This window comes from Staurois parvus, unplaced genomic scaffold (genome assembly GCF_062004578.1).
Source record: "Staurois parvus isolate SC_StPar_1 unplaced genomic scaffold, SC_StPar_1.0 ptg000615l, whole genome shotgun sequence".
Classification (NCBI taxonomy): Eukaryota; Metazoa; Chordata; class Amphibia; order Anura; family Ranidae; genus Staurois; species Staurois parvus.
Window position 1 is genome coordinate 863,970 of NW_028318411.1, and position 14,353 is coordinate 878,322.

At 43.7% G+C, this 14,353-nt stretch overlaps 1 protein-coding gene across 1 annotated transcript in view; it reads right to left on the reverse strand.

Annotated features, from left to right (window-relative positions):
* The window catches only part of LOC149449522 (transient receptor potential cation channel subfamily M member 2-like), a 372,880-nt gene that overhangs the window by 291,939 nt on the left and 66,588 nt on the right, over nt 1–14,353 (reverse strand). The window contains exons 4-8 of the mRNA XM_089693136.1: nt 7,851–8,016; nt 7,535–7,715; nt 5,966–6,123; nt 1,798–1,993; nt 156–205 (exon numbers count right to left, since the gene is read on the reverse strand). Coding sequence (XP_089549262.1) covers nt 156–205; nt 1,798–1,993; nt 5,966–6,123; nt 7,535–7,715; nt 7,851–8,016 — 751 coding nt within the window. The remainder of the gene's footprint in view (nt 1–155; nt 206–1,797; nt 1,994–5,965; nt 6,124–7,534; nt 7,716–7,850; nt 8,017–14,353) is intronic.

The window sequence follows — 14,353 nt, forward strand, 5'->3', positions numbered from 1 at the left end:
ATCTACAAGAGGTATGTACAGTATATTCCTACTTGAACCTTGATGCTATTTTTACAGGGAAATAAATAAGCTTGCAAAGGCATACAGTGCTCACAAAGTGCATTTATATCTACTATATGGCAATTATAGACCTGACTGGGCATTTGTGAACTCACATCCAACGTTCCGGGACCTCCTTCCAGCACCACACACACTGCCTTAATGGCTGTTTCTGAGATAAAGAAAGAAAATAACATACAAATACATCTCAGTTGATTGTGGGATGGATACATCCTACTGCTGCTTTCACTATTAGACAGTCTGTGAGCACATTGTATATAAATGTGTTCTGAGCTTTCAACATTTCAATATCTGGTGGATGCTAGAGAGTTAAAATATATCTAATGCCAAAACGTTTCTTTCTTTCTTTCTTTCTTTCTTTCTTTCTTTCTTTCTTTCTTTCTTTCTTAGTGGATAGGGAATGTTTGAAATTAAACTTGTTTTTTTTTCTGTGTCTCATTTTCCTTCAATTCCTGTACCAGACACACAACAGGTATAGATGACCACTGTCTTGTGTTTGCCAGGGAGGGGGATTGCCCATTTAGCTGGCACTAATACTAGTGTCTCCATTCATAATTTCCTCTCAATCCTTGCTCTGCCTGTCCAACCCCTATTTACGGCTGTAAAATGTTTAATTTCCTATCACTTTCTGTTCCGAGACAATGATCAATATAACAACAAAGGTGGTGAATCTCCCCAGCAAGGACACAGAGTGCAAAAAAAGGACCTAACCAGCCCCTACTAAAAAAAAACAGTTGGGCTTTGGATACACTTTAACCCCCCTGGCGGTATTCCCGAGTGTAGCTCGGGGTAAAGTTTCAGTACCACAAGCGGTAACCCCGAGCTACACTCGGGCTTACCATGCAGGGCTGCTCCGCGATCCCTCGATCTCTTTCCTTGTCCTGCGCTCCCGTGATGTCCCTCCTGCAGTGTCCCGGCAATGTAATCCAGAGGATCATCTTCTGGGTTCTGTCCCCTGCGATCGTCGGGATGTACGGGGGATGGAGCTGGCGAGAAATTTGAAAATGACAAAAAGTGACATTCACTCATACACTAAAATCACATAGTAAAACATTACTGTATCAAACCATTTCACATACATTTTGTCCCGAGTGCTTTGTCCTGCGCCCTGCCTGCATTTTTACGGTTCTTTCTGCCTGGAAACTGAGAAATGTCCATGGCGTCCAAAAAACGTCCCTTTAGGTCATGAATGGCACCCCTCTCCTTTCTGCCTGGAGATTTCAACAGGATAAAAAACACAATAAGGAAGGTAGGAACAGAACAAGGAACTTTGAGGGAGTTCTCACTCCAGGACCGTTCAGTAGAAAAGAAGCCATGGGGTCATTAGATTCTACCGATCAATAAAATTTAGTTTAGTTTTGCTAGTAGACTAACACTTTAATAATGAGAGTAAGGTCTCTTCTGGAAGGCCCTCATGATATGTCCCTCTACAATACAATGGTAAGACTGGATAATTCTGACTAGTTGACCTTCAAGCAGAGGCGGACTGACAACTGATGGGACCCCCGGGCAATAGGGGATCATGGGGCCCCTGTGTCCTTGCCCAAACTCAAAAAATCCTATGAAAAAGGTACCAGGGGCATCTCATGGGGCCCCCTACTGACCCCGGGCCCCCGGGCAGTTGCCGACTTTCCAAATGGTCAGTCCGCCCCTGTCTTCAAGGCACCAATCCATCCAATCTCTTCCATTTCTCATTATTGTGTCACTACATCTTCCTGTTTTGCCAGCTAAACTTGCATGCCATCTTCCCCTCACCATTGGGCAATTTCTGTTCAGAGATAAATTTCTCAAGACGAGTTCTCAGTGGGATTTCCATCCCATAGCGTCCATGTGTCCCGTCATCCACCAGTATGAAGTGTGTGTGGTTGTTGTCCAAACAACACAGTGCCCCCTGCGATCCTACATCCATGGGGTACGAGGCAGGAGCTCCCCCCTACAGACAAATTCACATAAAAAGAAGTATATTAATGCGGTTACACATATTTTTTTCTGTTTAGAAGCTTTGTTCCTTACATGTCACACAAGGAGGGTTAATGAATTGCCTGCAATGCTGAGCAGCAGTGATACGTTTAGGGAAGGCTATAAACAATGTCCATCTATAGAGTTTCCTCTCCACATTGGAGGCTGCCATTTTGGGTATAATATTTATGCTGACCAGATGGTGATTGGCGGATAGAGGGCACAGATGAAGGGGATATGGAGTGCTGTGCATTTTGGAATAACAAGGGCTTGCTTGGAGGAACTGAGACTTGTGAGGAATGTAGTTCCAGGAAATACTGAGCATGTTTTACAGATTTGCTCTGTGACTACAGGAAAGAAAAGGAAGGTCTGATCCCAAGTTTGAAGTATATGTGGTTAGGGCATTGTGGAAGACATACCATGCTGCAGTCTGAATGTTTTCTGTACATGCTGAAAAGGTTCTTAGCCTGAAAAAATAAAACTAATGCAGCCACCATATCTAAGGACTGGTAGGAATTATTGGCAGCTATGGCTGGATTTGGTGTTAGTGCAGGTCTGGGGGCTATAGCTATAAGGTTCTTAACTCAAAGTTCACTTACTCTTGGTGGACCCCAGTGCTCTGCTGGAACAAATGAACTATGAAATTTTCATTGGATTGAATAGAAAGCAGGGCCGTCTTAATAGCATCATGAGCCCCTGGGCAAAGTTATGCACTGGGGCCCCTACCAGCCAGCCCAAATTTGTGCACCTACTCTCAAGAATTACAGTAAAACTAGTTGATAGAAGTAAACATATATTTATTAGTACTTTCAATAAAATCAATTTTAAATAATAAAAAACATGCCATAAATCAAAGACTGATCAACATGACGAGCACATTACAGAGGTGATCAGGAGGGCACAATACTGGGAGCAGGAGGGCAAAGTATAGGTACTGGGATGCTGCCTGGAACACAGCCATTCTGGGATAGCTTAGTAAAAATCGTGACTGTCCTGGCAAATCTGGGACAACTGGCAAGTATGATTCAATGCACGATTATTATGGGCCCCCATGCATCTGGGGGTGCCCATGCATTAAGATGGCCCTGATAGAAAGCAAAAATCCTGAGAGGAGCCGGAGCTGGCATGAGGATTTTCAAGAAGAGGCTGTGCATTGCAGAACAGGTCACACAGCAAAATTCATAGCTGAGCAGCTTATAAGAGATTTCAGGGGAGGGCATAGCAGCCCACTAAGTATAAATATATTAAATGTCCACTGCCATAGGGTAGTACAATGTGCAGAATCTGCTGGCTGCCAAATGATGGTTCAATGTGTAATGTGAAACAGGATTGTGCAGAGTATAGGATTTGTTGGGGTTCCACACAAATATCCTGTGGCAAGGGTTACTGCACTCCTGCTTTAGAACAGTTAAAAGTGAACTCCTTTCAGGATCTTGTTTGTTAGCAGTAGCTGGTGCTGGGGTAACTGGAGAACTGGGGGCAGCACAGAGGCTAAGTGATTAGCACTTCTATCTAGCAGCATTAGGCAGTTCGGTTTGATGCCATGGTGCCAACCATGGCACTACCTTCCTGGAGTTTGCATGCTCTCCCTGTGTCTGCGTGGGTTTCCTCCCACCACCAAAGACATAATGGTAGGTTGTCTCCTATCTAAATTGGTCCTATGTGTATGAATGTGAGTTAGAGACCTTAGATTTTAAGTTCCTTGTGGGTAGGGACTGATGTGAATGTCCTTATAGGATCTCTTCAACTTACAAGCCGACCTCAATGCTCTGTTTAATTGGGCAACTATGTGGCAAATGAGGTTTAATGTTGATAAATGTAAGGTTCTGCACTTGGGGGCTAAGAATATGCATGCATCATACATACTAAGGGGGGGGGGGTACAACTGGGGGAATCAATGGTGGAGAAGGTTCTGGGAGTTCACAAGCTTAATAATGGCAGCAATGCCAAGCTGCGGCTTCTAAAGCGAGCAAAATCCTCTCTTGTATTAAAAGAGGTATAGACTCCAGAGAGATATATCATTTCCCCCGGTACAAATCATTAGTAAGACCTCATCTGGAATATGCAGTTCAGTTTTGGGCACCAATTCACAAAAAGAACATTGGGGAACTGGAGAAAGTGCAGAGAAGAGCAACCAAACTGATAAGAGGCATGGAGGAGATCAGCTATGAGGAAAGATTAGAGGAACTGAATTTATTCTCTCTTGAGAAGAGGAGATTAAAGGGGGGATATGATCTCCATGTATAGTACATAAGGGGGGATATGATCTCCATGTATAGTACATAAGGGGGGATATGATCTCCATGTATAATACATAAGGGGGGATATGATCTCCATGTATAGTACATAAGGGGGGATATGATCTCCATGTATAATACATAAGGGGGATATGATCACCATGTATAATACATAAGGGGGGGATATGATCTCCATGTATAATACTTAAGGGGGGATATGATCACCATGTATAATACATAAGGGGGGCTATGATCACCATGTATAATACATAAGGGGGATATGATCTCCATGTATAATACATAAGGGGGGATATGATCTCCATGTATAGTACATAAGAGGGGATATGATCTCTATGTATAATACATAAGGGGGGATATGATCCCCATGTATAATACATAAGGGGGAATATGATCCCCATGTATAATACATAAGGGGGGATATGATCACCATGTATAATACATAAGGGGGGATATGATCACCATGTATAATACATAAGAGGGATATGATCACCATGTATAATACATAAGGGGGGATATGATCTCCATGTATAATACATAAGGGGGAGATATGATCCCCATGTATAATACATAAGGGGGGATATGATCTCCATGTATAATACATAAGGGGGGATATGATCTCCATGTATAATACATAAGGGGGGATATGATCACCATGTATAATACATAAGGGGGATATGATCTCCATGTATAATACATAAGGGGGGATATGATCTCCATGTATAATACATAAGGGGGGATATGATCTCCATGTATAATACATAAGGGGGGGATATGATCTCCATGTATAATACATAAGGGGGATATGATCTCCATGTATAATACATAAGGGGGATATGATCTCCATGTATAATACATAAGGGGGATATGATCTCCATGTATAAATACATCAGTGGTTCATATAGTGAACTCGGTGTAGTTATTCCCCCTGAGGTCATCACAGAGGAAAAGGGGGCACTCTTTATGTCTGGAGGAAAAGAATTTTAATCTACAAACACGGAATGGTTTCTTCACAGTGAGAGCTGTGAGAATGTGGAATAGACTCCCTCAAGAGTTGGTTGTGTCCAGCTCAGTGGATTGCTGTAGGAAAGTCCTGGATTCTTTCTTGGATACACAGACTATAACTGGATATAACATTTATAGGTAAAGTTGATCCAGTGAATATCCGATTGCCTCTTGGGGGTGACCTCGATGCACTTTTGTCTTTTTTCAGCCAGGCTAACTATGTAATATACAGTATATGGAAAGCACTGCATAAGTTGCCAGTGCTTTATAAGTATCTGTAATAAATAAACCGTTAAATAAAGAAAAACAAGGAAGCCACACTCCATTTGAAGTCCCTTGTATACTAGATTACAAGCCTGATGCACACACTGTTCCACCCTTTGATGCAATCGCCAACACCATTCATTCCTTCCAGAGCTTATTCATATATATACTGCACTGTGTGTAAAGGCTAGTAGCTGCCATACACGAGCAGCATTGTGTCACAAGATTAACTCTCTTAAACTCCAGACTTTAATGGAAAATGATCTTCTAAGCTGAATAAGAGATCCATAGCTTTCTCCTAATTCCTAAATCTTGTTTCTTGTGTTCCTTAAAAGAAAGATCACAAAAAATTCTGGCATTTAGTACAAGATATTTCTATGAAAGTTATGTTCTATATGATGTAGACTATGTCTACTTCTTACCGCCTCACTGAGCAGTGATTTTCGGTTGTGGACGATGCCCCAGGTAGCAATGCCTATCAGGACAATCTCATAGCCTTTTCCTCCACTGAAATTCCGTATGGCTTCACCTACGTGCTTCATGACCCCAGCATGAGACCCTCCAGTGATGATCCAGGCCCCTGTATGTAAGAAAGGGAGGAGAGATTGGCTATACAAAATATGGCTGCACTGTCTGTACTGTAACCCTCTCTGGTTAGCCATGTCATCATCCACTTCCTTACTTAAACTACAAACAGTATATGAAAAGTACAAAGATGTCCACTGCCCCGGTCTATAACTGGCCTTCACAGCAAGGAGCACATGGAAGGACAACACATGTCAAACAACAAAAGAGACAAATTCCTGGCTCAGCTTGCCAACCAGCCTGCAAACAAGCCGAATTAACCTAACAGAATGCATTAAAAACAGGGGTTTAGTTATTACAATTTTGCTAACACATGCGTAAGCTACAGAGCCTCTTCAGGGCACCCCAATATTCTATAGTTCTAACTATACAAATTTTGAGAGCACATGTATTTAATGGATAGACCAAGGGCAGGTGGACCTGAGGGAGCCCACTCCTCCTTAAAGGTACCGGAGAGCACTGGACACCCAGCATGTAGCACAATGGCAGCTAAGGTGTCCAGTACGCCTCCTCACCAACAACTCAACAGTACAAAAATGGCCACTGCCCCAGTCTATAACTGGCCTTCATAGCAAGGAGCACATGGAAGGACAACGCATGTCAAACAACAAAAGAGAAAAATTCCTGGATGACTGAACGACTGAAGTAAGTTGGCAAGATGGTATTTTAATAATATAAATGGAGTGTTTCTAATAAGAGAAAACTATTGCTGTTTATTGTGAAACGGCAGGAATTTATTCTTTTAGACTTGAAAGGTACTTAGAGGGGGTCTACTTAAGGCAGACAGTGTTGACCGAGGAATCCCTCCAGCCGAGTCATTGTGCTGTCAGCCCCTGCTGGGAGAAGACAGTGACTATTACTAGCAGGGGCGGACTGACAACTCATGGGGCCCCCGGGCAATAGGGGATCATGGGGCCCCTGTGTCCACGTCCACACTCAAACCACACCCAAAAAAGCATATGAAAGGTACCAGGGGCATCTCATGGGGCCCTCTACTGACCCTGGGCCCTCGGGCAGTGCCCAATTTCCCGAATGGTCAGTCCACCCCTGATTACTAGTGAATATACCAGCCGCTAGCAATAATTGCATGTAAAATTCGGCAGACTGGTTGTACCCAATGTCATCAGTCAATCAACACGGGTGCATTCCGCCTTCCCATACATGGTTCGAACCTCAACCGGTTTCTGCTGAACCAGCCGAGATTCAAACTGTCTATGGCTGACTTTAATTGTCAAGTTTTAGCTCTGCTAGAGGCCATTTTATCTAACAAAAATAAACATTACCTACTTTCCTCAACAGCCACTGAAAATCATGATCATTAAAGTGTTTCAGCCAAGCATTACAAGTGAGGACAGCAGTGACAGTGAAGCACAAGGATGATGTGCTCATTGTAGAAGCCCCATTACCTGTGCTTTGTGCAGCCTTCACAAGGCCCCGGCTGAACTGGGTCTTCAGCCTTGGACTGATGTTGAAATCTTTGGCTCCTCCTGTCACAGATATGAGGAGAGTTGGTTCATGCAGCCCCCACTGCTCTGTCATCAGTTCAAACAATATGCTGGGATCAGTGTCGGAGGATGCTCGCACGTACTGTTGAGAAACAGAGCCTAAAGTAACTTATACAGCAAGATGTTTAACCCAACTATTAAAATGATAAAATGTGTCCAACAGCAGTCTAGGCTTCCACAGCATACAGTAATGTCCTTCAACACCCAACAAGCATACCTTGGCCAAGGTCCTGGTGGTTCTTGTAAATATCATGTCCCCATGTGCATCAGTGGGGAATTCTTCGACATGTTTCTGAGGGTCCCAATTGATTTCAGGTGGCCTATTGGGATCTGGGGTGTCATGAAAATGGGATTCTCTGGTGTAACCACATCCACAGGTCTCCCTAAGAGAGCAATAGAGCATCTATTAGACATGCGATTCGTTTCATTCCGAATTGAAATTCGGCCAAAATTTTACTCATTCGGAGATTCGGACGTATCTAAATTTCCAAATTACAATAGCAACAAATTTAAACGATTTAAAATTAACGATATAAATTTTTGTCCAAATTCTAATTGAATCTGAATTAAATTTGAAAATGAAATCAAATTTGAAAACATATTTGAATGAAATCATATTGCTGACTATTGCTGATTTCCTTCAAAGACTATGTGTACTGGTGTTAGAATATAGCTGACTTCAGAAATTTGAATTTCAAAAAGCATAGAATAGAATAAAACAGAATAGAAAAGAAAGGAAAAGAATAAAATAAAAGAAATTTGCATAGATTTAAATAGAATAGAATAGAAAAAAATATAGCCATATTCCGAAATTTGAATTTCAAAAAGAATGGAATAAAATGGAAAAGAAAACAATAGAAAATAAGGGAAAATAATAGAAAAAATTAGAATAGAATAAAATAGAGTAAAATAGAAAGAATATAGCAATATTCCGAAATTTGAATTTCAAAAAGAATAGAATAGAATAAAACAGAATAGAAACAAATACAGTAAAACAGAATAGAAAATAGAATAAAATAGAATAGAATTGAAAAAATAGAATAGAATAAAATAGAAAGTGTGTAACCATCTTCCAAAATTTGAAATTCGAAAAGAACCAGCTATTCTTCACAATGAATTTGCATCGATTTGATATTTTCTATTTGAATTTGATTTGAATACTTCAAATCCATTGTAAAAATTCTAATCCAGTCGAAGATGAATAAATGAAACTAAACTAAAAGAATGTAACGAAACAAAATTAGAAACTTAACAAATTGATCCAAAAACAAAACAAATTTTTTCACTCTGCACTTGTTTAGCATCTATAAAATATTTGCAGCATAGTCTGATAAATTGAACCCAACACTCAGAGGCGTAGCTAGGATATTTTGCACCTGGGGACGAACTATAAAATTGGCGCCCCAGCCCCCCTCCCCGTTTAATCACATCAGTGACAGCAATGATGGGGCACTATTCCTTCCACTAACACCAATGATGGGGCACTATTCCTCCAACTGACAATGATGGAGCACTATTCCTCCCACTGATACCAATGATGGGGCACTATTCCTCCAACTGACAATGATGGAGCACTATTCCTCCCACTGATACCAATGATGGGGCACTATTCCGCCCACTGATACCAATGATGGGGCACTATTCCTCCCACTGATACCAATGATGGGGCACTATTCCTCCCACTGATACCAATGATGGGGCACTATTCCTCCCTCTGACACCAATGATGAGGCACTATTCCTCCCACTGATACCAATGATGGGGCACTATTCCTCCCACTGACACCAATGATGGGGCACTATTCCTCCCACTGACACCAATGATGGGGCACTATTCCTCCCACTGACACCAATGATGGGGCACTATTCCTCCCACTGATACCAATGATGGGGCATTATTCCTCCCACTGATATCAATGATGGGGCACTATTCCTCCCACTGATACCAATGATGGGGCACTATTCCTCCCACTGATACTAATGATGGGGCACTATTCCTCCCACTGATACCAATGATGGGGCACTATTCCTCCCACTGATACCAATGATGGGACACTATTCCTCCCACTGACACCAATGATGGGGCACTATTCCTCCCACTGACACCAATGACACTTAACTTGCTGACCCCTGCTCCAACCTAGGCTCCTTCCCTCTCCCATCCACAGCCAGCATACCTGGTTGCAGCAGCACCCTCCGCACGGCACACTTACCGGTCAGCTGTCTTCTTCACTTGCTCCGGCCGCTCTCTCACTCGATCTTCGCGCTGCCGCTCGCCTCCTCCTTTCCAAGCTCCGCCTCCTCACAGGTGATTGGCTGCCTGTGTGCCTTTCCTGAGCTACAGTTCTGGCGGAGCTTGTAGAGGGAAGTACAAGCTGCCATAGGCTGTCCAGTGATCCCGAGGGTGTGGCCAAATGACAGGGGCGGCATGCCATCCCGCCCACACCGCGCTCAGGGAAAAGACGACACCGGACCTGCAGACCTCTCAACCCCTCCTCCAGCAGCGCCTCCTGGACTGGATCGTTGTGGGACTGGGACACAAAGCCAGGTAAGACACAGCAGCCCGCTGCCCGCCCCTGTACTAAGTGTCCCTTCCATTGGAAGGGGGGCGGTGGCACCGCGCTGCCCCCCTAAAATGTCCCGCCCTATGCAAACGCCTTGTTTGCCTCATGGCAAATACGCCCTTGGTTGTAAGCCTCATTTTGGCGCCCCTATACCTTGGCGCCCGGGAACATATGTACCCCCCTGCCCCCCCCAGCTACGCCTCTGCCAGCACTGATGACCTATTCCACCATACACAACAAACAATGAACATATACAGTTGCAAGAAAAAGTATGTGAACCCCTTGGGATTACGTGGAGTTTTGCATGAATTGGGCATAAAATGTGCTCTGAACGTCATCTAAGTCACAACAATAGAAGAACACAGTCTGCTGAACATAATACTACACAAACATTAGATGTTGCCATGGTTTAATTGCACATAACATGTAAACATTCACAGTGCAGGGAGGAAAAAGTATGTGAACCTTTGATTTAATAACTGGTTGACCCTCCTTTGGCAGGAATAACCTCAACCAAACGTTTCCTGTAGTTGCAGATCAGACCTGCACAACGATCTGGAGTAATTTTGGACCACTCCTCTTCACAAAACTGTTTCAGTGTAGAAATATTCTTGGGATGTCTGGTGTGAATCGCTCTCTTAAGGTCATGCCACAGCATTTCAATCGGGTTGAGGTCAGGACTCTGACTGGGCCACTCCAGAAGGCGTATTCTGTGCTGTGGCAGCCATTGTTTTGAAGAATTACTTGTATGCTTTGTGTCATTGTCCTGTTGCATCACCCATCCTCTGCGGAGCTTCAGTTGGCGGACAGATGGTCGTACGTTTTCCTGCAAAATGTCTTGATAAACTCTGGAATTCATTTTCCCATCAATGACAACAATCCGTCCAGGCCCTGAGGCAGCAAAGCAGCCCCAAACCATGATGCTCCCTCCGCCATGTTTCACAGTGGGGATGAGGTTTTGATGTTGGTGTGCTGTGCCTTTTTTTCTCCTCACATAGTGTTGTGTGTTCTTCCCAAACAACTCAATCTTGGTTTCATCTGTCCACAGTATATTTTGCCAGTAGTGCTGTGGAACATCCAGGTGCTCTTTTGCAAACTTCAAACGTGCTACAATATTCTTTTTGGACAGCAATGGCTTCCTCCGTGGTGTCCTCCCATGTACTCCATTCTTGTTTAATGTTTTCCTTATTGTAGATGTATCAACAAAAATGTTAGCATGTGCCAGAGATTTCTGTAGGTCTTTAGCTGACACTCTGGTATTCTTCTTTACCTCATGCAGCATTCTGCGCTGTGCTCTTGCAGTCATTTTTACAGGACGACCATGACTAGGGAGAGTAGCAACAGTGCTAAACTTTCTCCATTTGTAGACAGTCTGTCTTACCGTGGACACATGAACATCAAGACTTTTGGAGATACTTTTGTAACCCTTTCCAGCTTCATGCAAGTCAACAATTCTTGATCATAGGTCTTCTGAGAGCTCTGTTCTGCGAGGCATGGTTCACATCAGAGAGTGCTTCTTGAAACCAGTAAACCCAAAACAGGTGTGTGTGTTTTTAAGGGCAGGACAGCTGTCAGCAACACATCCAATATCATCACACTGATTGGAGTCAAGGTTGGCTCACTCCTGGCTCCAATTAGCTCTGGGAGAAGTCATTAAGCTAGGGACTCACATACTTTTTCCTCCCTGCACTGTGAATGTTTACATGTTATGTGCAATTAAACCATGGCAACATCTAATGTTTGTGTAGTATTATGTTCAGCAGACTGTGTTCTTCTATTGTTGTGACTTAGATGACGTTCAGAGCACATTTTATGCCCAATTCATGCAAAACTCCACGTAATCCCAAGGGGTTCACATACTTTTTCTTGCAACTGTAGGATCCTATAGACACATTTATGGCATGATGTGTGGGCCACAGCAGAAGAAATACATTGATGTTGTGGAGACTGGAAGGACTTTGATGTTCCAGTTAATCTTCACATCTCTGCAGCTGGGGAATGCGAAATGTAAAATCGGGGACCACGTGTAAAATCATGCACGTTCCCAAACCACAAAGTAAACGCACTGCAATTTAGCATACACGTGGGGGTGCCATTGTTAATGGCACTCCCACACATCTGCACTTGTGGTGCGTTTTCACACAAAGCCTCATGTTACCACAGCACCATGCAGTTTGGTGCCGCACAATTTAAAAAAAAAAGGGTTGGGGATTTTTTTTTCCTTCATTTCTCTGGTGCCCAGATCTGAACTGTGCCTTAAAGGGACAGAACATCAGTGACATAGCATAGTAGATCAGGTAATAGATCATAGTAGATCAGGTAATGGATCATAGTAGATCAGTTAATAGATCATAGTAGATCAGGTAATAGATCATAGTAGATCAGGTAATAGATCATAGTAGATCAGTTAATAGATCATAGTAGATCAGGTAATAGATCATAGTAGATCAGGTAATAGATCATAGTAGATCAGGTAATAGATCATAGTAGATCAGGTAATAGGTCATAGTAGATCAGGTAATAGATCATAGTAGATCAGGTAATAGATCATAGTAGATCAGGTAAAAGATCATAGTAGATCAGTTAATAGATCATAGTAGATCAGGTAATAGATCATAGTAGATCAGGTAATAGATCATAGTAGATCAGGTAATAGATCATAGTAGATCAGGTAATAGATCATGGTAGATCAGGTAATAGATCATAGTAGATCAGGTAATAGATCATGGTAGATCAGGTAATAGATCATAGTAGATCAGGTAATAGATCATAGTAGATCAGTTAATCTGCAGCAATGAAGCTTCTAAAAACGGGCCTCCTGTTGCTTGCAATTATACACATTGATTAATATTAGAGATGAGCGAAGTATTCAAAAATTCGATTCGACTGATTCGGCGAATTCGTGGACAATATTCGATTTGAGTCTCGAGTCGAATATATTCGCTGTGAATTTAACTTAAAAAAGGGTGTTTCTAGGCTTCAGAGAGACTTAATATTAGTGCAGAACACTGTACCTTTAATTTAAATGCCCTTGGAGTCTGCTGGGGAAGAGAAATAATACTGTCAGTCAGTATGACATGCAGATGAGTGCCGTCGATCTTAGAATCACCGCACACTTCACTCATTTGGGCAGTCACGGGGCCAAAACCAGTGTTTGGAGCCACAGTGTGGCGGTGGAGGCAGCAGCAATGGGAGGCCATACAGCACCCTATGACAAAATGGAAACCAGCAGGAGTGTGAGGAGACCTCAAAGTGGCACATGGCAGAGTGGGAGCAATGGGAGGCGGTACAGGGACCCAGGTCACACTGTGGGACCAGCAGCAGCGTGACCAGGCGGTACGGGGGCCCATGGCAGATTTGACTTCGTTCATCCCATAGTCCTGCCGACTCACGAATAGCGTGGCCTCCTCAAAGGGCCTGAGCAAGCGCAGGTGTCACGCATGAGCTGCCAATGGCTGACATCTAAGTTACACAGGGAGTACCTTTATCCGCTTTTAACAACAGGAAATCTGTGATGGCCTTTCGCTGTTCGTAAAGGCGGTCTAACATATGTAGGGTTGAATTCCACCTTGTTGCAACGTCACAGCATGAGGAGTCGGTACGGTGGCCCATGGCAGATTACGTGCCTGGCAGCAGCAATGGGAGGCCCGTAATCTGCCAGCACCCTATGTCAAAAAATTGAACACACCAGCAGTGTGAGGAGACCTCAAAGTGGCACACGGCAGAGTGGGAGCAATGGGAGGCGGTACAGGGACCCAGGTCACACTGTGGGCTCAGCAGCAGCGTGACCAGGCGGTACGGGGGCCCATGGCCGATTTGGGGCCTGGCGGCACCTAGAGAGGCCTGTAATCTGCCAGCAACCTATGACAAAATGGAAAAACGCAGGAGTGTGAGGAGACCTCAAAGTGGCACATGGCAGAGTGGGAGCAATGGGAGGCGGTACAGGGACCCAGGTCACACTGTGGGCTCAGCAGCAGCGTGACCAGGCGGTACGGGGGCCCATGGCCGATTTGGGGCCTGGCGGCACCTATGGGAGGCCTGTAATCTGCCAGCAACCTATGACAAAATGGAAAACCGCAGGAGTGTGAGGAGACCTCAAAGTGGCACATGGCAGAGTGGAAGCAATGGGAGGCCGTACAGGGACCCAGGTCACACTG